This window comes from Palaemon carinicauda, chromosome 25 (genome assembly GCF_036898095.1).
Source record: "Palaemon carinicauda isolate YSFRI2023 chromosome 25, ASM3689809v2, whole genome shotgun sequence".
In the NCBI taxonomy this organism is placed as follows: domain Eukaryota; kingdom Metazoa; phylum Arthropoda; class Malacostraca; order Decapoda; family Palaemonidae; genus Palaemon; species Palaemon carinicauda.
In genome coordinates this window covers 31,131,010-31,158,166 of record NC_090749.1, presented here as the reverse complement: position 1 = coordinate 31,158,166, position 27,157 = coordinate 31,131,010, and the positions used below count along the sequence as shown (strand labels likewise).

Sequence of the window (27,157 nt, the reverse complement as noted above, 5' to 3'; positions counted from 1 at the left end):
GTAAAAGGGGACCTGCTGCGACAGGCAAAAACACACAACCGCACCTGGCAAGACCACAGAGAGCACTGCCTGAAGTCTGGTAGCAGGCACGTAGCGACGGAAGCTCTACTTGAGTAGCCAATTAGTCAATTTGTCCCAGGCGATTTTTTACCCGTAATTACGGGGTCGACCGATTTGCGTCAAAATGATTTGCCTTTTTTAAATTCGGCAATTCTTTATGACGGGTACTGTAGATTCAGAGTACTTTATTATTATTTAGAGTGAATAATATAAATATAATTAAGATAAATTATTCTATAATAACTTCATTATGAATAGAAGGAATTTTTGTTTGTTTAGAGTGAAATACAATATAGAGTAAAACAAGCTTTTGAAAAATAAAAAACAAAGCACATGCAAATGTAAGCTATCGGAGTAGTGACAAATCTCGTATGCAACTGCTGAGGATGGATCCGCTGCCTCGTAGTGAAGGGGTTAAGTTCCATGTTGATACAGACAAGCCAGTAAGTGTTCTTCGAGGCCCCGCCACTGGCGTCATTTGTTGCTTATTCATCCCCTGTGTTTCCCAATACTGATTTTTCTCTAACACCAAAGTACTGTGATACTCTACATTACTATGTGGACTGAGTGATCAGGTTGGTTTATTGGATGTACATATTGTGCACTTCTCCATTCTAACTCTACTCATGATCATCATTTCATACCTTTCAAACTAATCAGTGATCTTTCCAGCCAACCCAACTATCTTTGACTGGCTGACAATCTTGGGACATGCTGTGCCAAAGCTAGCGGTGCAAAAGACACTGCGAGTTATCTTGCATACTCTTTTTGTGCATTGATAATGTGTCAAACTTTGGCATGAGTTTTCTTACCTGATTTATGTCCTTGGTGATAGAAAGGTTCCTTTTCAAATTGAAATATGGGGGAAAGTTCAGACTTCTTAAGTACAAAACATATTACTTTAAAGTTCTTCTTAAATTGATATTTTTATCAGATGGACTATAAAAAAAGAAATGTTTTTGTATCTGTAAAATTGTAAATTGACTTTGAAAATTTGTTCTAATTTTTTCTTATTTGTTCATGTGTAACTGAAGTTTATTTTTTAATTCTTATACCATAACAAATAATTGTTAATTTGAGATATTGTATTTTTAACATGCATTTTACAATTTATTAAATAATATTTATAACAATTTTCATATTTCATTTACACTTTTGTTCCTTTCACACTTCCTTATTAGGAAATGAAAAGGTCTCAATAAAAAAAGCATTTAGAATTTGAGATATTTACTTCTAGATCTGAGAGATTGTTAGTTAACAAACGAGTATTCATAGGAGAAGAAGGGCATAAACCATGCAGCTCTGAACTCACAGCGGCAAGTGGGTGAAAGTTTGATTGTATCAAGATTCCTTCATATTACTTTGTGTCATTGTTTACTCCACCTTGGCAAACAATTTAGGTGGGTTGTTGACACTATGAGGTTTGGACATGCTCTTTGCACTCACTAAGATAGATTAGTTCACCAAACTTTCACCTGGGCTCCACAAGGCACTGGAAGAGTTTTAAGACTCAGGCTTACATGGCTGAGGACTATGGAATGTGAAGTAGATAATGAATAGAGAAGTATTGATTTAAAAGCTCAAGATCGAGACGACTGGCAAAATCTAACAGAGGCCCTTTGCGTCATTAGGCGTAGGAGGAGATGATGATGATGATGTTTACTCCAAGAAATTAAAATATTTTGTTTTGGTTTATATAAGCAACCTGATCTTGTTGAAGTTAGATTGTGAAAACAGCCAATTTTTCACTATTTATTGACTTTATTCTTTGATGAGGTCAAACAAGATTGTATGCTCAATGATATAAATTTTGAAAAATGGTGGAGCATCCGGTTATGGGGAGTCAGGCGTATAGGACACCTTACATATTTTGGCGTCCTCCTCGTGTTAAAAGGGCTTCCCTTCAAAGGACAGGCTAGTGAAAGTCGTGTCTCAGCAGGAGAACGTTTCTGCTCCTGCCAAGGATCCCATTGGCTTGTCCCCCTCTAGAACTAAGGTGTGACAAATGACAGTAATTTAAAAACCTTTAATTTTTCCTTTTTTGTGCCTAATAATTAGAAAATTTCTGTAGATTTCAGTGCAATAATTTGAACTACTGTGTATTGAAAATTTATATCCTAGTTTTCGATTGTTTGATGCTATATCACATTACAATCAGTTTTAGTTATTTTCTTATTCTGCAATGCTTTAAAGTGCCGTTCAGTTTAATTATTCTGTACTGTATTTTGTAACTAAATAACCAGTAACTGTTGATGCTTTTATCTAAGGGTTGTTTTCATGGTCCTATCACATGTGGATACCCTGTGCCTTACATGACCTACAAGATCTGTTATTTTTTTATATCTTAGGTATTTCGCATTTATTGTCAAATTCCAGTTATCGAAATGCATAGAAAAGAAGGAAGTCTTCAGCTTCATGAAAGCCTTAATATCTTCAGTTTGTCTGAGAAAGGTTGGCCGAGTCCGGAGTACTTTTTAAAGCTATTGGAATTAAACTCAATTCATGACATATTTGACCTAAACTACATCAATTTGGGTAATTAATGCTGAGATTACTAATAAGTGAAGAACTGCTTACCAATATTGTACTGCAATATAAGCCATATGTGTTTAACCATTGGTTAGTTTCTGTGTAGATTTTGTGCGGTTTGGTCTTCCAAACAATAGGGATTTTTTCAACTATCTCAATTTTTTGTTTAAAGTACACAAAGGAAACCTACTTCAGCAAGATCACTATAGTAATCTTTATTTGAAACTTATAATCAAATGGAAACTTGTTTCATTCAAAATTACTCACTGTTTTTTAAGTAGTCCCAAAACATTGTCACAGCCACATATCTCTCATCTCCAATCAAAGTGGGGTTACACAACCCGCCCTCGCTTTTTCCGGCGTTTAGGTAGTAGAGGAGAATGCAAGAATCCTTGAATACTTGCTACCCTATAATTATTATTATTATTATTATTATTATTATTATTATTATTATTATTATTATTATTAGCTAAGCTGCAACCCTAGTTGTAAAAGCAGTATGCTCCAAACCTAAGGGCTCCAACAGGGAAAAATAGCTCAGAGAGAGGACATAAAGGAATAAATTATAAGAAGTAATGAACAGTTAAAATGGAATATTTTAGGAACAGTAACAATATTGAATTAATTCTTTCATATATAAACTATAAAAACTTGAAGAACAAGAGGAAGAAAAAGAAGATATGATAGTGCACCCTCAATCAAAAGACTTCTAACCCAAGAGAGTGGATGACCATGGCACAGAGGCAATGGCACTACCAAAGATTAGAGCATAATAGGTTGATTTTGGAGTGTTCTTCTAGAAAAACTGCTTACCATAGTTAAAGAATCTCTTCTACCCATCCCAAGAGGAAAGTAGAAACTGAACAATTACATTTCAGTAGTTAATCCCTTGAGGGAAGAGGAATTGTTTGGTAATCTCAGTTTGTTCCATAACTGGAATACAAACCACGCTATTTATTAGGGGGTTATACTTTTGGCGGAGCTGAAATGACGAGCTATTAAAATTTAGCGAGGGTTAACTACCCTCACCGGTTGTTAGCAAGGAATTTGATAATGATAACCTGTTTGATAATGAGAGCACTAGTTCTGAATCCTCCAGTGATGAGGATATTGAAGAAACAGTTTTCTTTCGATGCCGAGAGCGAAAATGACTTCTCATTGCCGAATGACTGGACAATGAGATTTCATGTAATTATATAGGAAAGGAAACGCTGAGAGAGAGAGAGAGAGAGAGAGAGAGAGAGAGAGAGAGAGAGAGAGAGAGAGAGAGAGAGAGAGAGAGAGAGAGAGAGAGAGAGAGAATAAAGTGGATAAATAATGTACAAATGTACGACGAACATATTTGAAAACTATACTGGAAACTATATGGAGAGAGAGAGAGAGAGAGAGAGAGAGAGAGAGAGAGAGAGAGAGAGACTTGTCCCCTTGCTCTTGTTGCTGATCCTGGCGTAAGATTTACGATTGAAGATAAAAAGAACCCATTAGAATATTCAGTATTATGACCCTTTTGAAATGAAATAATAGTAGTATTAATTGTTTTTTTTTATTCCACCATTTAATTGATATCCCTACTTCTAACTATAAATACGAATTATAAGCATAAAGAAATATTATTAAGTTTGAAAAATTATCATTAGTGAAATGACCTCTCAGGGCAAAAAAATCGTGACCGTACGTTAGCGGCAACCTGGTCCAAGGGGGACGCTTAACAGGTTAAGAGAAGAAGGCCAACTTTCTGGTCCTTCAGCAGCCTCATCGGTTCCTAACAGACCACTCAGTGATGTGATGAACGACACACCACACACCACATCGACAAGCAAGAAGGAACTTGCTCGTAGCCTCTTCCCATCTAACAGTATAAACCCTAAGATGGGCCAAAGTCTGTTCGGTACAACTATCAGCCTGCATTATTGCAGACTAGAAGCACAAGCTCGCCGACATTCTGAGCACAGCGTCTCAGTTAAGGTATACCGAATGTTTCCTTTTAGGCTCACAGGCCTCCATCTAAGGAATGGTTCTGAGAGTGTTATAGTTTACTGCAGAACTCTCTGCTTCTGCTCACCTTTATTGCTGCAGCATCAGCATAGGAATGAGAACAGTGCCAGACAGGTTCCCTAAGGCAAACTTGAACTTGACCTTGAACTCAGCTCGTAGACGGGAAGCAGAGATGCTGCCCCGAGGTCAGCCTTAAGGGTTGGACAACTTTGATTTCTGAGGGAGAGTTACCCTCCACCAGCCACTGTCCAGCATTCTTCCCGTTTGTGGGGAGAGTTGCCAATAGCAACAACACAGGTTTGTCACCTTTTCCACCCGTGGAAGAGAGACTACCCTCGCCTGGATGGTTTCTCCCTTGGGGGACTGCTCTGGTTGGCATGGGATTCGTCCATGCCCGACTCTTGCTCTTTGGAGCAAAGTCCTTAGGAGCTTAGTAACGAGAGAGTTAGGTAACTGCTTGCAGTTCCTGCTCGTCGCCGCCATACCATTAGGGTACAAAAGGAGTCTCGTTTGCAACTTCCCTTTGGGATCTTTACCACAGACGTTGATAACTGCAGACAACTTGCGACTGCCACCTCTTCCATCGACAAGTCTCGTAGGCTTTAACTCTTCAGGCTTATTACCAACATCTTCCCTTTGGACACAACGAAGCTCTTAGAGCTTTGAGAGGCCAAGTCCTTCAGGACCTGAGTCTCATGGTTTCAATCTCTTATAAGGGAGACATGGCTTTTCTTCAAGTCCAGTGTTTGTGTTCTTTGCAGTCTGGGACAACATGCGAGACTAAACTTTTTCATGGGAAACTCTCTTCCCTGAGCAGGTGTACACACCCCTAAAGGCATTTGTAAACGCCCCATAAAGGCTGAAACAAACTCTTTTTGTTGCGTATGCTCACTGGCTAAGACAAAACCTCAGGGTTTTTGGTTCAAAGGCAATTTACTGCTGATCGCTTGTAGTTGCAACGAGTCTTTTGACGCTGAATTTCATGAAATGTAATCCTTAGAGGTCACTTTCTCTTGCTTATTTTCATTACAAAATGGGGCTCAAACAGGGAAAATATCCCAGAGAGTAAAGGAAATAATAAAAAACTACAAGAACTTCAAGAAATATAACATCATTAAAATAATTTTTTTCATATATAGATTAGAAAAACTTGAAAATAACAAGAAGATAAAAACTTCAAAATAACAAGAGGAAGAGAAACAAGATAGAATAGTATGCCTGGGTGTTTCCTCAAGCAAGAGATCTCTAACTCAAGACAGTGGAAGACCATGTACAGAGGTTATGACACTACCTAAGTCTAGAGAACAAAGGTTTGATTTTGAAGTGTTCTTCTCCTAGAAGAGGTGCTTACTATAGCTTAAGAGTCTTCTACCCTAACCAAGAGGAAATTAGCCTCTGAAAAATTACATTGCAGTAATTAACCTCTTTAGAGGTAGTAGGACAGAATGCCTAATGACATAATGCCTAATGACAGAATGTCTAAGGACAAAATGCCTAACTCCTCAACACGGACAAAATGCCTAACAGACATAATGCCTAAAGGACAAAATGCCTAATATACAAAATGCCTAATGGGCAATAGGCCTTCCAGACAAAATGATCTAATTTAGAATTTTTAAATATATCATTCAAGATTAGTAAAGATCTTACAGTTAGAGCCCATATAACGAATAATGACAATGCTTTCATAATCAAACAAACACAAGCCTTAGGTTTTGTTCCTCCAGAGGATGTGGCTGATCTTTTTCACAAATTTTTTTACTTCAATGGACCACTAATCTGAAGATATTCTGAGTGAATTCTTTGAATATTTAAAAATTACATGGCTTGGAATAGTTCAGAGAAGTTGACGAAGTTCAAATGTGGAATGTGCATCATATAATAGAATCAAATTTTCCGTAAAGCTACGAAATCTCTAGAAGAATGGTACCAAACTTTTACCTAGAGTGTTTCAATAAGAATTATAACAAGGACCCAACATATCAATTCTATAAGTTATTAACCAATATAAAAGGTTACAGAAAAGGTAGAGTATGCGACACCGGAGAGACCAGGAGAGGGGGTTACTGGAGGGATAGGAGGAGGGTTTAGACAGAGGGAGGAAATGAAAGGGGAGGGACGGGGGAGTGTACGCATTCGAACTGCTTCACCTATTTACCCGAGTCACGTGACTTGGGCTTTATTACGACAAGAGTAAATGCCTTAATTAATGAGATTTGCCGGTGGATTAAAGTATAAAAAATTTTGGGGAGGTCTATCGAGTGCTGTGTCAAAGTACCATTCTGATCTAGTATTTAGTATGGGAGACATTTACGAAAAACACACTATATTTTGCCTGAAATACATAGTAGTTCTCTTTTTTGTCACTTTTTAGATGTTTTGTCCATTGGTCATTTTGTATGTTAGGCATTTTGTCCATTAGGCATTATGTCTGTTGGGCATTTTATCCGTGTTTAAGGATTAGGCATTTTGTCCTTAGGCATTCTGTCCTTAGGCATTATGTCATTAGGCATTCTGTCTGCTCCCGTCTTGAGAGAAGAAGAATTGTTTGGTAATTTCAGTGTTGTCAAGTGTATGAGGAAAGAGGAGACTGTAAAGAATAGGTCAGACTATTCTGTGTATGAGTTGGCAAAGATGAAATAAGCCGTAACCAGAGAGAGGGATCCAATGTAGTACTGTCTGGCCAGTCAAAGGGCCAAATAACTCTCTAGCAGTAATATTTCAACAAGTGGTTGGTGCCTTGACCAACCGACTACCCACTAACCTTGTAAGGTTATTTTTCTACAAACAATACCAAGGAATTATTCATTTATGGGGATGCTTTTCCTGCCGACATGGCAGGCAAACATTCAATACTAATATAAGTTTGATCGCTGCACTAGCTGCTTGTACTTTTCGTGGACGCGCACACACTACCGAACATGTTAACAAGGCTTTTGCTAGTTGATAATCATTTCCATAGGACAATAATATTGCAATTCATTGCACATAAATTAATCCCGGGCTTAGGTTCAGGCTTGTTTTCGAACACTTACCTGGAGACAAAGAAGTTATGCTTGCATAACTGCATGCGGGCAAGCGATCTTTTCTGCCAACAAGGACTAAGTACCATCACACAATTAGAGCAAGTCTCGATGGTTATGTTTCGTACAGTAAGTCAGGTTATGCATTACCCTCTACCTTCTCATAGCCAGACATTAGTAGTTTACCCTCGAGTAGATACTTCCTTCTTTCCAGCCAGTACCTAATTAACCTTGAGATCAGCCTTCTTTTTATTTAAAATACTTAGTCTCTGAAACTTTGCATAAATAAATCTGTTCCTTAGGAGGACACATTCGGATCTTATGCTAGTCTTGCCGATCAGAAGCAAAAAAATACGAATGTATCCGTCATTTCTAAGGGATCTAGGTCATAGGAAGAAGGAGATCTTGATTATGGACGTTGATCAATGTTCTATGAATTGAATTCTGGATGCAACGAATCATTCGAGCTGCACTCATATGTTTGTCCCACCTCACTGATCTGTGTTACTTGTTCGTAAATAGACTTATGCATAAATTACCTGTCTAACAATGAATTGAAGACATGTCTCAATCTTGTCTTTCGAAGGAGCCCATAATGCTACCAACCAGGTTGCTGCTGGAGGCAGGTCATACCGGAGTGCTCTGGCCCATTTCCCTTGGGCGTGAGCACAGATATGAGTCTCTTGAGTGAGTTTACATAGAGTTGTACACCCCTTGACCGAGCACTAGCTAGGTTGGTTGGTGAACCCCTGCGTCTGATGGAGGTCTGCGTGTGATCTAGGTGGATACTAAATGGGGCCGAACCTTGGTCGATCTTTATACTCAAACAGGGATACATTGTTCCATTCACACCCTCACCCTCCTCTGACCCTACATCTGAGGTAGCATGCTAACCATAATATAGGGGACGAATCTTTGGCAACATAGCACACCCTACCATGTAGCGAGGTGGGCGGGTGAGCTCGCCCAACTGATGGAGGTGTGCAACCCACCTCTGCCACGTGTAGTGCTCTCTTGGGTAAGTCTTCCCATCAAGACAAACACATGCAGGAAGCACTGTCTAGAATAGACTTTGTCCAGAGCAAAGGTAAGTTCTACTTTGCTGGTACACTCAACGCATAGATATAAGAACACACAAGCATATTACATCTTACTTGTGCGAGCTGAGAAAGGTGTGCTCTCAAGCGCACCTTATCAGCCCTTGCCTAGAAAGCCAGTGCTCTCCTTGCAGTCGGTCTACTTTGCGAGAGGAACAAAAGGCTCTTTTGCAAAGGAAGGTAGCTATTCCTTCATAGACCAATCGCTCGGTCAGATGTGGATGGCTCCAATTTCCTTAGAGAAGAGGAGCACTAGGAAGGGCATGAGGACGTCCTCTTGCACCTTACCTTTCCTTGGCACTCCGCCTAAGCCAAGGAAACAGACTCTTTAGACCTTGTCAAAGTGGTGAAACAGGTGATCCTAAGATCGACCCACTGAACATGTCGGTCCCGGTAGGTCTAGATCAGAAGAAACCTGGGTGGTGGGTGTCAGACACCAATTTGCTCAGGGGAGTAGACCTTTCTCATCCCCCAGTTTGGTTGCTCTTCATAGACATATCAAAAGAAGTGGGGTAGGCTCACCTGTCGCACCTTAAGGGTTCCGCACCTTGGTCTGGTACTGAGCGACAGTGCCACATGAACCTCCTAGAATAATGGAAGCCTTTTTCCTCCTCAAACTTTTCATGGTACCTCTGAAAATTAGCTGTGGAATCGTCTGATCAAAGGACAACTTGGTGGCCATTCAGTCCGTTTCATCCAGAGCAAAAAGAACAGGATGTCAGACAATCTTGCCCGGCCGACTCAGATAGCAGGCTCCGGATGATCTCGGAGATGATATATAGCCAAGAGAGTTTGACTCTGTAAGGCTCGCCGATAATCGACTTGTTTGCGATGACCCTCAACTGGAAGCTCCCGGTGTACTGTTCTCCAGTAACAGATCCCAAGGCATTCTAACAAGATGCCTTCAACATCTGTGTGACACAATGATGTCTATGTGGTCCCTCCCCACTTCTGCCTAGTAAGGAGGCTCTTAAACAAATTCAGGACTTCTCAAGATGTGTCCATGACCCTAATGGCTCCCCTGTGGAATCATGCAGAATTGTTTCCTGACCCTCTACATCTGCTCACAGAGGCATCTAGAGAGCTCAACACTTCGTAATCTACCCAGACAACCATATGTGGAGAGATTCTATCAAACAATTACATCGCTTCGTCTTCGTTCCTGGTGGTTATCTAGTAACTGCTCGTGAAGAAGGGCTTTTCGAAATCAGTTGCAAAGAGAATGGCTCCGGGAGTCATCTGCCAGAATACTGTACTGTATTTCAGGTAAAGAGGTCCATCTTTTTTGGTTGGTGTTGTGGATGGGGTATTGCTCTTGTCAGTGCCCCTATTCCAAAGATAGAAAAGTTCTTAATGTACCTCAGGGGGGAAAATTTTGTTTGGTGGCCGAATCTTAAGCCTCATCTTAAAACTGGATAAAGATATTTCCTCTTCGACGGAGTTGCCTCTTCTCATAGGGAATTTTGAATGCCCGTGCCCTCGGTCAGAAGCCAGTCTTCCACCTTGGAATGTAGTCAAGGTTCTACATTTGCTTAAAGGAGCCCCTTATGAACCACTTCATTAAGCCTCAGATCAAGACTTGACCCTGAAGATGGTTTTTCTTCCAGCTTTGTCTTCTACCAAGGGGGTCAATAAACCTCATGGTCTTTCCTATTACATAGCCCATTCAAGGGGATGGGGGCAAGGGATACTCAGTTTTGTCCCTGAATTAGTAGCTAAGACTCAAAATCCGGTGGTAGCGGATCTTAGATTAAGGCCATTCCGGATTAAGAATTTCTGGTCTGTAACAGATGATCTTGATCAGCTGTTACTCTGCCCTGTAAGGGCACTGAGGAAATGTTTGAAAAGAATCAAGAGAGCCCACCCGCAGATCAGCAGGCTCTTCATAAACATAGGGGGAAATAAAAGGAAGATCACAAAGAAGTCGACATTTACCTGGATGAGGCAGGGGATTGAGAAAAGCATTCAACAAGATCACTCACCTTCCAGTCGCTGTTCCCGTGCCCACGACATCAGGGGTATCAGTACATCCATGGCGTTTAACAAGAATTTATCTGTGACACAGGTGTTACAAGCGGTTGTGTGGAATCGACAAACTACGTTCACCACCCACTACTTGTAAGATGTAACCCACAGGAACCTAGACACATTTACCTAAGGTCCTGTGGTGGCTGTGCAAAACATGGTTAATCAACACTTCTGCTCCCTTGTAGGACAAGTAGCCACTTCCTGTTTCATTCTCCCCTCTCTTGGGGCTTAGCATCGGAGGAAATCTGCAAACTAGCTCTGATCCAATTTTATGCTTACTTGGTTAGGTCACATTGCAAAATTCCATACTAGCACCAGTTACCCAGAAAGTTATCCGATAAGGATCACGAATTGTCAGGGTGCCCTCTAAACAGCTTGTGCGTAGAACAGAGTGTCCAGCCAGTTGCTTTTAGGCACTTCCACCCACCATGGGGTGAGCCTCCTATGTAAAGAGCGTGAGGTTTGCATATATTGCCGGAACAAATGACAAATTTGAAATACATTGTATTCTTCCTAACTATGGAAACCTGAAGCATTTTACCCATATTAGTACCACCATAGCCTTCCCCTAGATGGCCTGCTGCATTTGCAAAGTGATAATTGATTACTAGTGTTTGTGTGAGCGGGGTGGTTGATATACCCTCACTAAGTACCGGAGGGTAGTTACACCTCGCAAAAACTTCAACGGCGGGTTTTAGCTATCACAGAAATAATACTCCTTTGTAAGAAGATTCAGGTTTTCATAAGCAAGATACAATTTTTCCAAATTTTTCATATTTGTCATATTTTTATTTTAAGGCTTTTCCAGTATTTTTCACATTTATTTACAACTATATAATTTTACTTGAAGTTTTATTTTGGCCATGTTTTGTAATACATACCTCCCAACCATCAAAATGATTGGCCTCCATTTCACAAGATTAGGAAGTTGCAATATTTTGCAATTAATGTCAATTCATTCCAGCCTTACATTGATAGAAAAGGCAGTTAAAAATTGTACATCAATGACACTGAGAGACTAAATAAAATATACTTATACTTTTTGTCACTACGGTACTGACATTGTGTGATGTAGGTCAAGACGGCTTTCGAAAACCTCAGCAGCAATGTTTATGAAGGTTTTCCTGTTGCCTTCTGAAATGAGTCAAATAATATTTGCAACTTCTAGAATAGTCTACCTGTGTTATTAATCTTAAGAAAAACAATAAACAATATTTTACCATGTAAACTTTAATGAGTTTGTTATGGGTGACACAAACTCAGAAACTCAACTTTGACCTTTATTCCGTTAACAGTAGTAGTAGTAGTAACAGTAGTAACCGTAGCAGTAGCAGTAGCAGTAGTAACAGTAGCAGTAGGTTCATTCCTGAAAGGAATTATTTCAAACTTTAAATACTGTACATTATTAAATAGCCCATGATATTCAATAAGTCATAACGGTGACATGATGTACCTTAATACATCTTGCAAAGCTAATTAAATATAATTTTCTAAACAAGACACTTTCATTGCCACTTTAAATCACATTTTATCATATTTATAGGACAATCAAATGTTAAATGTCACAAATAAACCAATTTACGCTTTTTAACGCTTAAATGAATAAGACAAAACAAATATATACAAATAAGTTTGTCAAAAAACTTACATCTGTGTGCCCAAAATGAATCCTTACAAAATATATACAACTGTTCTCCTTGAAAACCTTGCTTGAACTGTCAAAGAGACTTCATAATTTTAGGAAGTAAGATGAAATCGTAATTTGTTTACACCTCTCAACTTTTTAACTACCACTTACAAAATTAACGACATTGTTTTTCCAACCAGATGGGTTTGTGTTTCTGCATTAACATACTCAGCCTCCTAAACAGATTAAACCTGTTTATCAGAATATACACCTACACATGCAGACACAATAAATAACCTTCAAGTTACAATGCAAACTCTTTAAATTCAAAACACTTCCACGATTCACTTATTCACCTAAACAAAATTAAACATCTTCATAACTCAAATAATATATAATATCAAATGATAGGCCATAAGAACAACATAATATCACGTTACATTTAACATGAAAATCCTAGCCTTCAACTAATAACACTAGCTTCTGAATAGGACGGACAATAACCAAAGAAAGTGTCTTAATCTTGGCACTGCGAATTGTTCCTTTGTCATCAGGGTATACTTCTATCACTCGCCCCATTGGCCAGTGATTCCTTGGCTCAATGTCACTTTTTACCAAGACCACATCGCCAACAATTAGATTTCTTCTTGCTTCATTCCACTTTTGTCTAGTCTGTAAAGTGCTCAAATACTCTTTTCTAAATCTTGACCAAAACAGGTTGGTCAGATATTGAACGCATCTCCACCTTCTCCTCATGTAAACATCATCCTTTTGAAAAAAGCCAGGGGGAGGGATCACATAAGATTTTGGAATCAACAAATGGTTTGGAGTTAGTGGCTCAAGGTCATCTACGCTGTCACTTACAGTGGTTAACGGTCTTGAATTGACGATGCTCTCAACCTCACAAAGCAGAGTCCATAAACTTTCATCATTTAGCCTTTCACCAAATTCCTTCACCAGTGCAGACAACACTTTTTTAACTGTTCTGATTTGGCGCTCCCAACAACCACCCATGTGGCTTGCTGCAGGTGGATTGAATTTCCATTCAATATGATGATGCGACAAATACTTCTCAATCTTCTTTTCTTCCATCTCATCAAGAGCTGCCTTAAGTTCTCTCTCAGCCCCATGGAAGTTGGTTCCATTATCACATATGATAACCTTAGGATGACCTCTTTGAGAAACAAATCTTCGCAAAGCATTTATGAAAGAGTCAGATTGTAAAGTGTTTGCAGTTTCAATATGAATTGACCTACTAACCAAGCAGGTAAATATCACACCATACCTCTTTAACTCCTTTCTTCCTTCCTTGATGTAATAGGGTCCAAAGAGGTCAATACCAACATTACTGAATGGTGGTGAAGGTTCCAATCTGTCTGCTGGAAGATCAGCCATCTTTTGGCTCAAAGCTGGTTCTTTCAACTTCCTGCAAGTAACACAATGAAATAACACATTCCTGACAGTTGCATTAGCATTGGTGATCCAATACTTCTGCCTTAGATTTGAGAGAACATGGTTTCTACCTGAATGAGCTAATAATTCATGCTCATGTCGTATCAACAATGTAGTCACATGATGCTTCTTTGGTAACAGTATAGGATGTTTGGCAGACTGTGGAATGTCAGACCTTCTTATCCTACCTCCAACCTTCAATAATCCATCCTCAGAATCAAGAAAGGGGTCAAGCTTATATATTGGACTACTCTTGCCAACTGACAATTCCCTTGATAAAGCCTTCACTTCATCACCAAACACCTCCCGTTGAACATACATTATGATTGCCCTTTCAGCATCAGTGGTTACACAACCTCTCCTTTTACCACTAAAGATTGACTTTAGTTGTTGAAATACAGAAACTGCCTTTTGTAAACTTGACCATGAAGAGAAATATTCAATTAATCTTGTAAACCCATGATGTTCTTCAGAAATTGTGACCACAGACACATGTTCACTCTTATCATCAACACAATCTACACTCACATACTCCTGTGAAGGCAAATAATCAGATGCAATAAATGATGGGCCATGAAACCATTCGTCATACTGCAAAAACTGATGTACACTAATACCTTTTGATGCCACATCAACAGGGTTATCACTGGAGTTTACATATCTCCATTGCTCAGGCTGGGAGTAGTCCCTTATAACCCTGACTCTGTTGGCTACAAAAACAGGGAACCTTTTAGTGTTGCTATGAATATAGTGAAGGACTGTTGTTGAATCTGTGTAGTACACTACCTTGCCAACAGTAAACTCCAACTCCTTCAGGATGTGTTGAGCAACCTTGACAGACACAGTTGCCGCTGTAAGTTCTAACCCAGGTATAGTCACCACCTTTTTGGGAGATACTCTTGATTTTCCCATGACAAGATTTGACTGAACTTGGTTTCCATCGTGAAGAACAAGGTACTGTATGCTGCAACACTATAACCAACTGTACTTGCATCGCTGAATAATACAAGACTTGAACCTGTCACATTACCAAACCCACTTGACTTGAAGCATCTTGGAATTGAAAGCTGCTCCAGTAAATGAAGACCTTGTATCCAATGTTGCCACCTTTCAGCTAGCTCATCTGGAATCCTCTTATCCCAGTCCAAACTCTCAACTTGACACAATTCTTGTAACAGTTTCTTGGCCGGTAAGATGATTGGAGAGAGCAACCCAATAGTTGATAACAATCCTCTTCTGGTGAATGGATTATCCTTGAGCTAAATTGAGAACTTGAATGAGTCTTCTTCAAGGTCCCATAACATTCCTAAGGATCTTGTCATTAAACTCTCCATGTCAAGATTAAACTTGTCACTTTCAACCGAACAATCTTCAGCAAACAGAGCTTTAAGGACATCACTTGAATTGCTGACAAATTTAGTTAACCTAAATCCTCCTTCACCAGTTGCAGATACCAAATCCTTCACCAACTTCACTACTGTAGGAACATCCGCACATGACTTCAAACAGTCATCAACATAGAAATTGTGCCGCCTTATGGTGTTGCTAACAGTTGAATCATACTTCTCATCTGCTTTGTCTGCTGTTGCCTTCAATGCAGTATTTGCAATACTTGGTGATGAGATTGCTCCGAAAATGTGAACAGCCATTCGGAATTTTTCAAGAGGTTGATTGATGTCACCATTAGGCCACTACAAGAATCTAACATAATCCTAATTCTCAGGTGGAATCTTTATTTGAAAGAACATAGCTTCAATATCTCCAATGAATGCATAAACCTCCTGCCGGAATCTAATGAGTACTCCCGTCAATGAATTGGTGAGGTTTGGACCCTATAGCAGAACATCATTTAATGACACACCTTCAAACTTGGCACTACAGTCAAAAACAACCCTAATCTTCCCTTTCTTGGGATGAAAAACTGCGTGATGAGGAAGATACCAAACAGGAATCTTATTGACCTCATCATCTGGGATCTTGTAAGCATAGCCTTTTTCAAACAACTTGTCCATGAATGCTGTGTACTGCTGTCTGTAATCTTCACTATTCTTCATCTTCCGCCTTTGCCACTTAGCTCTGCTAACAGCCTGTTTCTTATTGTTAGGAATATTCACATTGCGATCTCTGAAAAGCATGGGTAGCTGAAAGTGACCATCTCTAAATTCAATGTCATCCTGGCACCTTTTCACAAATCTGGTGTCCTCAAAAGATAAGCCACGCTCATCAGGAACTGACCCAAGATCCCTTTCTGAAAAATGTAACTCAAAGTACTTCCTAATACTTTCAACAGTAATAAAGTCAGTAACATGTTGAACATCTGATACAAGTAACCTGTGACATGAAACCCCATTTGAACTAACCTTAACATGTACAGGCCCATTAACTGTCCATCCATGCAAATATCTTACTGCAAAGGGGCCATAACCTGAAGTGGGTACAACCTCTAAAGGTTGTAAAGCTGTTGGACAGTTACTACCTATCAAAATTCCTATGTCTAACTCTGGCTGATACACTGGAATCTTATTAATATCACTTGATAAATGAGGCCAATCCTTTAACATTTCATACCTTGGAATTTGATCATGATTAACAGGAATATCCTTTTGTGTAAATACCTTTGGTAATACAACATCATTATTATCATGTATATCAGCAACAACAAGACCATTTACAATAAAGGTTTTAACCGTATCAGTCCCATGCATTGTTTTCAACTTGATAGCTGTTTCAATACCTTTACAGTTTAATTGATCCTTGATACTATCTTTAATGAAACAACCTGTACTGCCCGTATCATAGAAGGCATAAGTTTGTACTACATTGTCGCTACCCTTTACACGTAATTGCACAGGCAAGATTGATTGCAACACTGTATCAGAAATTGTACATGCAGAAGACCTCACATTACTTAGAGTGTGAGTATTACCTTGACCTGGAGTGCGACCTTCACCTTGAGTACCATCTTGACCCTTAGCACAACCTTGACCTGTACTTTCAGACTGTGCACTAGCTTGTGACACAATTGCACTGTTGCTGTCAAGCATCCTAAAATTCTCAATGTGTAGAGGGGTAGGATGCCTTTTATTGCATGTCTTGCACTGCCGTCGACTGAGACACCCTTTTGAAGTGTGGTTATTGCCCAAACAACTGAAGCAAAGACGGTTGTCTTTAACAAATTCCCTTCTTTCATCCACACTCCTGTGCAGAAATTGAGGGCACTCCTCAAGGTCGTGATGACCACTACAGAGTTGGCATTTCCTAGTATACTGGTTGGCAGAATTTGATGGTTGCACTGTCACTACAAACGATTTTTGCTTGGTCTGACTAGAGCCATTATTTGTCTGTCTTTGCCTTTGAAAAAACACACACTTTACCCAAAGCTTCCTTGCTGAATACAGGATCCATTGCTGCCTCTGCTGCATGCTGCACAAATTCCACTAATGTGGTGAAACACACACAAACACCTTGCTTCCTGAGCTTTATCACATGATCCAACCACTTATTTTGAATATACACTGGCAGCTTTGAAATCACCCTCTGAAGGTTTGGCGAATCATTGAAAACCTGCATATTTGATAATGTCTGCATGGTATGATTACATTTCACAAGATATAAAGCATATTCCTGCAAGGATTCACAGTTATCACCTCTCACTTGTGGCCACTTGATTATCTTGTCTATGTATGCCATGGAAACCTTGTATGGATCTCCATACACTTTGTCCAGAAGTCTTTTTGCTTCAATGTATCCTTCAGATGCATTCATAAACATGCACCCAGCTATGAGTGACTTAGGCTTTCCTTCTAGATGCTGATTTAAGAAATACAACCTGTTGGAGTCTGATGTGGTGTATGGCATAATGCGGTCATTAAATGCCAACATGAATGATGCATATTCAAGAAGATCACCACAAAACTTGGTCACTTCAGCATGAGGCAGCATCATAGCCGCTACTAACTGTTGCTGACTTTGGTAGAATGACTCTGGAGCAGGTGCCATGGGTAGAAAAGGTACGGTGACATTGGGCCTATTTTGATGCACATTGTGACTGGGAACAAATGCTGGTGTTTCAGGATTTAAAACTTTGTCTGTCGATGGAATAACTTCTTCCTGGAACACCTTCTCCCTCACCCTTGCTGCTTCAATTTCACCATCCAACTTTAACAAATCTTCCTTGGCTTTTAATTCTGCGTGTTGTTGGGCTATTTCTGTTTGTTTCTCAAGCAGTGCCCTCTGTGCAAGCAAACCAGCTAACTTTGCCTTCTCCTGTATGAGAGAAGACTTTACACTTGATGCCGTGCTTTTAACTGACCTCCTGGATTTATGTGACCTGCTCCACAGTGAAGATCCGTCCATAGAATCCTGCAAATTTGCTCCTGTTGTGGCTATCCATTTATGCACCTGTAATCTGAATCCTATGGCAAACAATTTGTTATCTTCAAACCTTTTGATTTCTGACTGGTGCTCGTTGACAGGTAGTTGAGACAAGTAATCACTGTGGCAGTCTTTGTACTTCTTTAACCCTTCCTCAAACTCCTCCATGCCTGTCTTTACTAAATGGAGATTATCAGGCTTCTCCATACACTTGCTGACTTCATTCCGTTTCTTTGTGAGGGCAGAGAGAGCAGCAGTCTGGTTGTTCTTGAGGGTGCGTAACTTCTCCTTGGCGTCACCATTGTCTTCTACGTTGTCCTTCTGATCCGTACTCATGTTAAAGATGAATGAACTATTTTTTAAATATTTAACTTAGCCGGTGAATATATAATAGCTGACGTCTCGGACGGCTCGACAGAAACACAAAAACTCGCGAGCGATCGCCATGAAGGTTGCGGGTGTGCCCACCAGCGCCGACTATCGGCCAGATACCGCATATACATGTAAAAAGCTCCAGTTCTTCTCTGTCGGTCTTGTCGACAAGTTGATTCCGCTCGCTGTTAACCTGGAGTTTTTCGTCAATTTGGTGAAGTACTTCTTTTTGGTTGTTTGAGCTTTCGCAGTGACAGGTGTTTTTCTCTTCAATTAAAACTCTTGAACCCTTTTTTGGCTAGTGTTTATTGTTGATGACTTTGGATTTGTTTTTGGATTTTCTTTGACTGTTCAAAATGGCTGACCCTTCTCCTATCCCTGGACCTAAATTTCGCAAATGTAATGCTAGGGATTGTAACAAACGTCTTCCCAAGTCCTCTCTCGACCCAAATACCGTGTGTTCTAATTGCCAGGGTAAAACCTGCCAATTAGGAGATCGGTGTGATGAGTGCGTGGTCTTGTCGGAATTCGACTGGCTAGAGTTTGAAAAGTATTCTCGTAAGTTGGAGAGAGATAGGGTGAGGAGAAGCTCCTCTAGGTCGTTGGAATTTTCCTCCTCCCATGCCCCTGAACCTAATCCTTCCCCTGTAGTAGTTGTTCCTGAACCCTCTACTAGCACTCATGAACCTTCCATGCGGGATATGTTGCTTGCTATTCAAGCTTTGGGCGAGAGAGTTGAGTCCTTAGCATCGAACCGTAATCAACTCATGTCGGATGTGAATTTATTGAAGTGTCAGAGTGCCAAATCAGAAAATCGTGGGAATAAAGTGATAAGTGCGCAAAGTGTTTTTAGTGTTGCGACCGAGGGTTCGTCTGTACGTGCTTGTCGTTCACCTAGTCCGAGACCTCTTTCAGGCTCCCCTGCACCAGGGAGAAGTAATGTCGTAGGACTTAAGGGGACGAGAGGCTTTAACCAACGTACAGACGTTCCCTCTTTGGTATTGGGCGTGTCTCGTCAAGATCGCCCCTATCATAAGACGAGCTAGGCTGTTTTCTCCTCGTCATCCGAAGGCTTCTCGCAAAAGAAACCTTGGCGCAAGGTTTCTAGACCCTTGAAGCGGAAGTCAGTCCCTTCAGGACAGGTCCAGCATCCTGGCTGTAGCCATTGGTACAGCTCTGACCCTTTGCATTCGTCGGAAGACTGTTCGCCCATTAAGCGTAAGCGTAACACGGGCTCCGAGAGTCTCAGTAAAGGCAATGTTTTGCCGACACAGTCGTTACCATCGTCTCGGCCCGTCCCGACTCCCGTTGATCCTAAATGGGTTGTCCTGCAGGATATGCAGACTAAGCTTGCCTCCCTTATGGAGGAGTATACCGTTGAACAGGTTCACGATGATCCTCGCCGTTACGCTGATCGAGACTCTGGCCGTCAGCCGCCCAAACGAGCTTTTACTCGTCCTTTTGACGTTATGAAACGTGATGTCGGTAGTTTGTCACGTCAGTCACGTGACTTGGATCCTCACTCGCTGCAGTCCCGTGTTGACTTTCAGCCGCTGCCGCAGTCTCGTGTTGACGTTCAGGACGTTCGCCAACCATCTCAGTTGCCTTGTTTTGACGTTGAGCGTCAAGCACCGCAGTCAAAGGTTGTTTTGACTGCTCAATCTAGGCAGTCAAGGCAGTCTCGACTTGACGTCGAGCGTCCATCAACTCCTGTTGTTGTTGCTGGTCAGTCCTTTCAGCAGCGACATGACGTCGCTTCCTTGACTGCTACTGCTGCTCCTTTGCTCGTGGACTTTGCCTGTCAAGCATTGCCACCGCGGCAGGTCTCTCCTTTGCTTGAGACTCAACAATTGTCGGACGAGGTTCCTTCAGATGAGGATGTTGCTGATCCTCCATCTACTGATATTCCTTTGGGTGTTTTATCAGACGGAGAAGAGCCTAAAGCTGCTCAACCCTCTATGGATTTTAAGAAAATCATGATGATTTTTAAGGATCTTTTCTCAGACCATTTTGTAACTTCTGCTCCTCGTTCGCCTCCGTCAGAGTTTGCGCTAGGCCTAGCTACTTCGAAGCCTTCTTTTACTAAGCTAATGCTCTCTCGCTCCTCTAAGAGGGCTTTACATTTGCTAGGCGACTTGTTGGTTACCAGGAGGAGTTTGGGGAAGACGGCCTTTGCTTTCCCTCCTTTTAAACTAGCTTCTAGAGCGAGCGTCTGGTATGACACGGGAGAAGTTCTCGGCTTGGGAGTCCCTGCCTCTGCCCAGGGAGACTTCTCAAGCCTCGCAGACTCTCCCCGTCGCCTGGCCATGAGACGCTCTAAGATTTGTTGGTCCTCCTCGGAGCTTGACCATCTCCTTAAAGGGGTTTACAGGGCCTTCGAAGTTTTTAACTTTTTAGATTGGTCTCTAGGAGCATTAAGCAGGAAGATTTCGTCGGCCGACCAGGATGTTTCCGTGCTTATTATGTCCTGCATGGACAAAGCCATTCGTGATGGTTCCAATGAGCTCGCCTCTACCTTTACGGCTGGAGTCCTGAAGAAGAGGGAGACTCTTTGCTCGTTCCTTTCGGCAGGAGTGACCCCCTGTCAAAGGTCGGAGCTTCTTTTTGCCCCCTTATCAGATGCCTTGTTTCCTCAACAGCTGATCAAGGAGATTGCGGCTTCACTGGTGCAGAAGGATACACACGACCTGATGGCTTCTTCTGCTCGCAAGGGTGCTCCTTCATCGTCTTATGTCGTGAGACCCAAGATCGATACCCCAGCGACTAGGTTTATCCCGCCCTTTCGTGGCAGAGCCCCCAGAAGGGGAGGCGCTCGTGCCGACGGTAAAAGAGGCAAGAGGAGAGGATCCAAGTCCTCCCGTGGAAGAGTCTGACTGCCCACGTCCTCAGACAGTGGTAGGGGCCAGACTGAACAACTTCTGGCAGGCCTGGGAGAAGAGGGGTGAAGACCAAGAGTCTGTGTTGTTGCTCAAGGAGGGGTACAAAATACCTTTTGTACGCAGACCTCCTCTAGTAACAGTTCCTTTAGACCTCTCTCCCAGGTATCGAGAGGAGTCAAGGAGACAAGCTCTACATCAGGAGGTGTCTCTGTTGCTAGAGAAGGGATCGGTGGTGAAAGTCTCGGACCTTCAATCACCGGGATTTTACAACCGTCTCTTCCTAGTACCAAAGCATACAGGAGGTTGGAGGCCAGTGCTGGACGTCAGCTCAACGTTTTTGTTTTAAAAACAAAATTTACGATGGAGACCACGAAGTTTGTCCTAGCGGCGGTCAGAGAGGGAGACTGGATGGTCTCTCTCAACCTGCAGGATGCGTACTTCCACATTCCTATACACCCAGATTCTCAACAGTATCTGAGGTTTGTTTACAGGAATGTGGTGTACCAGTTCCGAGCACTGTGCTTCGGCCTCAGCCCTGCTCCTCTCGTGTTTACGAGGCTCATGAGGAATGTGGCAAAATTCCTTCATTTATCGGGAATTCGAGCCTCCCTGTACCTGGACGACTGGCTTCTCAGAGCATCGTCCCACCATCGCTGTCTGCAGGACCTTCAATGGACATTGGGTCTGGCAAAGGAGTTGGGACTGTTGGTGAACTTAGAAAAGTCTCAACTGAATCCCTCCTAGGAGATTCTCTATTTGGGGATGGAGATTCGCAGTCTAGTTTTTCGGGCTTTTCCGTCTGCCACCAGAATAGAGCAAGCCCTGCTCAAAGTCCGCCTCATGCTGAAAAAAGACCGTTGTTCAGTGAGAAGTTGGATGAGCCTCTTAGGGACTCTGTCATCCCTGGAGCAATTTGTCTCACTAGGGAAACTTCACCTTCGCCCTCTCCAGTTCCATCTAGACTCATACTGGAACAAGAGCAAGACTTTGGAAGCTGTGTCAATCCTGATCTCCGAGCCAGTAAAGACGTGCCTGAACTGGTGGGACAGCAACATAAGTTTGCGAGAGGGTCTGTCCCTGGCGGTCAAGAACCCAAACCACGTGTTGTTCTCAGACGCGTCGGATTTGGGTTGGGGAGCGACTCTGGACGGTCTGGAATGTTCGTGTCTTTGGACGTCGGATCAGAAGAGCATGCACATCAACTGCAAGGAGCTGTTAGCGGTTCACTTGGCCTTGACAAGTTTCGAGAGCATTCTTCGAAACAAAGTGGTAGAAGTCAATTCGGACAACACCACAGCCTTGGCGTACATCTCCAAGCAAGGAGGCACTCACTCCCACACACTGTTCGTCATCGCAAGGGACCTCCTCATCTGGTAAAAAAATCGAGGCATCTCCCTGTTGACAAGATTCATCCTGGGGGACTTGAACGTCTTGGCGGACTGTCTCGGTCGGAGAGGTCAGGTGATCCCCACAGAATGGACCCTCCACAAGGACGTGTGCAAGAGTCTTTGGCTGACTTGGGGTCAACCCACCATAGACCTCTTTGCCATCTCGTTGACCAAAAGGCTCCCGACCTATTGCTCTCCAGTCCCAGATCCAGAGGCAGCCCACATAGATGCGTTTCTACTGGACTGGTCTTACCTGGACGCGTACGCATTCCCTCCGTTCAAGATCATCAACAAGGTACTGCAGAAGTTCGCCTCTCACGAAGGGACAAGGTTGATGTTGGTTGCTCCCCTCTGGCCCGCGAGAGAGTGGTTCACAGAGGTACTTCAATGGCTGGTAGACGTTCAAAGGAGTCTTCCTTTAAGGATGGATCTCTTACGGCAGCCCCACGTAAGGAGTCTTCATCAAAGCCTCCCTGCTCTTCGTCTGACTGCCTTCAGACTATCGAAAGACTCTCAAGAGCTCGAGGTTTTTCGAAGGAGGCAGCCAGAGCGATTGCGAGAGCTAGGAGAGCTTCTACCATCAAGGTCTACCAGTCGAAGTGGGAAGTCTTTAGAGACTGGTGCAAGTCATCATCCATTTCCTCTTCCAGTACCTCTGCATCTGAAAAATGTTCGCTCCCTCTCGGCTCCCACTATTAAGGGCTACAGGAGCATGTTGGCTTCTGTGTTTAGACATAGAGGCTTAGATCTCTCCAATAATAAAGATCTCCAAGATCTCCTTAAGTCCTTCGAGACCTCTAAGGAGCGTCGTATGGCTACTCCTGGATGGAACTTGGACGTGGTCCTAAGGTTCCTAATGTCTGACAGGTTTAAGCCATTACATTCAGCCTCCCTGAAGGATCTCACCCTCAAGACGCTTTTCTTAGTGTGCTTGGCTTCGGCTAAAAGGGTCAGTGAGATCCATGCCTTTAGTAAAAACATCGGCTTTTCTACAGATAAAGCCACATGTTCGCTTCAGCTTGGTTTCTTGGCCAAAAATGAACTGCCTTCTCGTACTTGGCCTAAGTCGTTTGATATACCTTGCCTATCAGAGATTTTAGGCAACGAACTTGAAAGAGTGCTGTGCCCAGTTAGAGCTCTTAAGTTTTATTTAGCTCGTACCAAATCCTTACGAGGTGGATCTGAAGCCTTGTGGTGTTCAGTTAAGAAGCCCTCATTGCCTATGTCTAAAAATGCTTTATCGTATTTTATTAGATTTTTAATCCGAGAGGCTCATTCTCACTTGAGTGAAAAAGATCGTTGCTTGCTTAAGGTCAAGACGCACGAAGTCAGAGCGATAGCAACTTCCGTGGCCTTTAAGCAAAACAGATCTCTGCGAAGTATTATGGACGCGACCTTTTGGAGGAGCAAGTCGGTGTTCGCTTCATTTTACTTAAAAGACGTCCAGACTCTTTATGAGGACTGCTACACACTGGGTCCATTCGTTGCAGCGAGTGCAGTAGTGGGTGAGGGTTCTACCACTACATTCCCTTAATTCCAATATCCTTTTAATCTTCTCTTGAAATGTTTTTAATCTTGTTTTGGGTTGTACGGAAGGCTAAGAAGCTTTTCGCATCCTTTTTGATTTGGCGGGTGGTCAAATATCGTTTCTTGAGAGCGCCCAGATTAAGGGTTTTGATGAGGTCCTGTTGGATGGGTTGCCGCCCTGGATATAACAGCTCCTGGGAGTCTTTCAGCATCCTGAGAGGATGGCTGGGCTTCGTGAGGAAAGCGGACTAACAAGGCAGAGTAATCGTCAGAGTCAGCTTCCTTACCAGGTAGCCTACCTATATTTATTTGGGTTTTGTTATGATATAACTGTCAAAAACTCTAAAGCATATACGCCTTTATTGTATTAATACTGGTCTCTACCCACCACCATGGGTGTGAATCAGCTATTATATATTCACCGGCTAAGTTAATTATTTAAAAATGATATTTTGATTATAAAATAAATTTTTGAATATACTTACCCGGTGAATATATAAATTAAAGGCCCTCCCTTCCTCCCCGATAGAGACCCAGCGGAATGAGAAGAACTGGAGCTGTTTACATGTATATGCGGTATCTGGCCGATAGTCGGCGCTGGTGGGCACACCCGCAACCTTCATGGCGATCGCTCACGAGTTTTTGTGTTTCTGTCGAGCCGTCCGAGACGTCAGCTATTATATATTCACCGGGTAAGTATATTCAAAAATTTATTTTATAATCAAAATATCATGTTATGGGCGACACAATCTCAGAAACTCAACTTTAACCTTTATTCCGTTGACAGTAGTAGTAGTAGTAACAGTAGTAACCATAGCAGTAGCAGTAGCAGTAGTAACAGTAGCAGTAGGTTCATTCCTGAAAGGAATTATTACAAACTTTAAATACTGTACATTATTAAATAGCCCATGATATTCAATAAGTCATAACGGTGACATGATGTACCTTAAGACATCTTGCAAAGCTAATTAAATATAATTTTCTAAACAAGACACTTTCATTGCCACTTTAAATCACATTTTATCATATTTATAGGACAATCAAATGTTAAATGTCACAAATAAACCAATTTACGCCTTTTAATGCTTAAATGAATAAGACATAAAACAAATATATACAAATAAGTTCGTCAAAAAAACTTACATCTGTGTGCCCAAGATGAATCCTTACGAAATATATACAACTGTTCTCCTTGAAAACCTTGCTTGAACTGTCAAAGAGACTTCATAATTTTAGGAAGTAAGATGAAATCGTAAGTTGTTTACACCTCTCAACTTTTTAACAACCACTTACAAAATTAAGACATTGTTTTTCCAACCAGATGGGTTTGTGTTTCTGCATTAACAGAGTTGAAAATTCTTGTGGCAAGCAAAAGGCCATACAATCAAATAAACTTAATATTGATATCTTCTACTCGATTGGTGAGAAGTATATTTTCTCTCGCCACTGACCCCGTGAATTTGCATCTAGTTAAGCTTATCGTCATTGTTTTTTCTCCTCAGTTTTCTGGGTCCTTCTCAAGGGGCTTTGTCCTGCTACTTAAGAAAGCATCTCTCACTCCTGATACTCTCTGATCCTCTGCATATAAGTGGTGAAAAGTATAGAACAAGTCATCAAGGCAACCATTGTTATCTTGCATGAGTATTTGACCTCTTGAAATGCAAACTTAGTCCATTCAGCTTTATGGAATTTGGTCTTTTATGGTTCAAGGGGATGAAGTGCTGTAGTGGTATTGTAAAGTGAATGTCAAAGGAAGGCAAACAGGGGTGTATTGACATTGCTACCCTACTGTGAAAGAGCATGTTGTTATTATTACAAGCTGCGTTACAACCCTAGTTGGAAAAGCAGGATGCTATAAGCCCAAGAGGGCTCCAACGGAAAAAAATAGCCAAGTGAGGAAAGGAAACAAGGAAATAAATAAACTACAAGAGAAGTAATGAATGCTCAAAATAACTTATTTTAGGAACAGAAGCAACTTAAATTACATCTTTCACATATAAATAATAAAAACTTCAAAAAAGGAGGAAGAGAAACAAGGTTGAATAGTATGCCCAAGTGTACCCTCAAGCAAGAGAACTCTAACCCCAGACAGTGGGAGACCATGGTACAGAGGCTATGGCACTACCCTAGACTAGAGAGCAATGGTTTGATTTTGAAGTGTCCTTTTAGAAGAGCTGCTTACCATAGCTAGAGAGTCTCTTCTAACCTTACCAAGAGGAAAGTAGCCGCTGAACAATTACATTGCAGTTGTTAACCTCTTGAGCAAAGAAGAATTGTTTGGTAATCACGGCGTTGTTAGGTGTATATGGAAAGAGGAAAATGTGTACATAATAGGTCAGACTACTAGGTATATGCGTAGGCAAGAAAAATTGAGCCTTAACCAGAGAGAGGGATCAGTGTAGTACTCTAGTGGCAGTATCTTAATGGGTGGTTGGTGCCCTAGCCAATCTACTACCTTCGATTCAGTTATTACCAATTCTTCTCTACTATGTAGGCTCCTATAGCTTCAATTACTCTAGACAACATAAGGTCTAACGGCCGTATGCTAAGAAAAATTATAGGGCCTTCTTTATACCCTATGGAAAGTGTAGGGAAGCCCTATATTTTTCGGTGCTATGTTTAAAGCATCTTCTAGGAAAGGGTATGGTTAGTATCCCTGATGAGAGGGTGTCTGTTGTCCTCTAAACAGTTGGTATGCAGGAGAAACATTTGTTTACATTTGTGAGGGTAATTACTAAGTGGGGTACCCGTGTGTCGCGAATTTCTGTTCTTTCAACGAGTTATTGAGGACTCATAGACAGTGGAA

The 27,157-nt window shown here is 41.6% G+C and overlaps 3 protein-coding genes across 3 annotated transcripts; all 3 read right to left on the bottom strand.

The window, feature by feature from the left end:
* Positions 1-3,614: 3,614 nt before the first annotated feature.
* LOC137618972 (uncharacterized) lies at positions 3,615-14,723 on the bottom strand. Its single transcript, XM_068349174.1, has 2 exons — positions 12,975-14,723; positions 3,615-3,758 (listed from the first exon to the last, which is right to left on the bottom strand). The coding sequence occupies exons 1-2, from the start codon at positions 14,721-14,723 to the stop codon at positions 3,615-3,617; spliced, it is 1,893 nt and encodes a 630-aa protein (XP_068205275.1).
* A 347-nt stretch (positions 14,724-15,070) lies between these two features.
* LOC137618971 (uncharacterized) lies at positions 15,071-15,460 on the bottom strand. The gene has a single exon (XM_068349173.1). The coding sequence runs from the start codon at positions 15,458-15,460 to the stop codon at positions 15,071-15,073; it is 390 nt and encodes a 129-aa protein (XP_068205274.1).
* A 183-nt stretch (positions 15,461-15,643) lies between these two features.
* LOC137618970 (uncharacterized) lies at positions 15,644-18,167 on the bottom strand. The gene is made up of 3 exons (XM_068349172.1): positions 17,276-18,167; positions 16,631-17,109; positions 15,644-16,426 (listed from the first exon to the last, which is right to left on the bottom strand). The coding sequence occupies exons 1-3, from the start codon at positions 18,165-18,167 to the stop codon at positions 15,644-15,646; spliced, it is 2,154 nt and encodes a 717-aa protein (XP_068205273.1).
* Positions 18,168-27,157: the final 8,990 nt, after the last annotated feature.

Coding starts and splice junctions, on each gene's coding strand:
- LOC137618972 (XM_068349174.1), bottom strand. CDS start 14,723: ATGGGAAAATCAAGAGTATCTCCCAAAAAGGTGGTGACTATACCTGGG. Junction 3,759..12,974: donor TTGTTGGCGATGTGGTCTTG/GTAAAAAGTGAC, acceptor CTCATTGTCCAG/TCATTCGGCAATGAGAAGTC.
- LOC137618971 (XM_068349173.1), bottom strand. CDS start 15,460: ATGGCTGTTCACATTTTCGGAGCAATCTCATCACCAAGTATTGCAAAT.
- LOC137618970 (XM_068349172.1), bottom strand. CDS start 18,167: ATGGACGGATCTTCACTGTGGAGCAGGTCACATAAATCCAGGAGGTCA. Junction 17,110..17,275: donor GATAAAGCTCAGGAAGCAAG/GTGTTTGTGTGT, acceptor AATCGTTTGTAG/TGACAGTGCAACCATCAAAT. Junction 16,427..16,630: donor GTGTAAAGGGTAGCGACAAT/GTAGTACAAACT, acceptor GTATTACCAAAG/GTATTTACACAAAAGGATAT.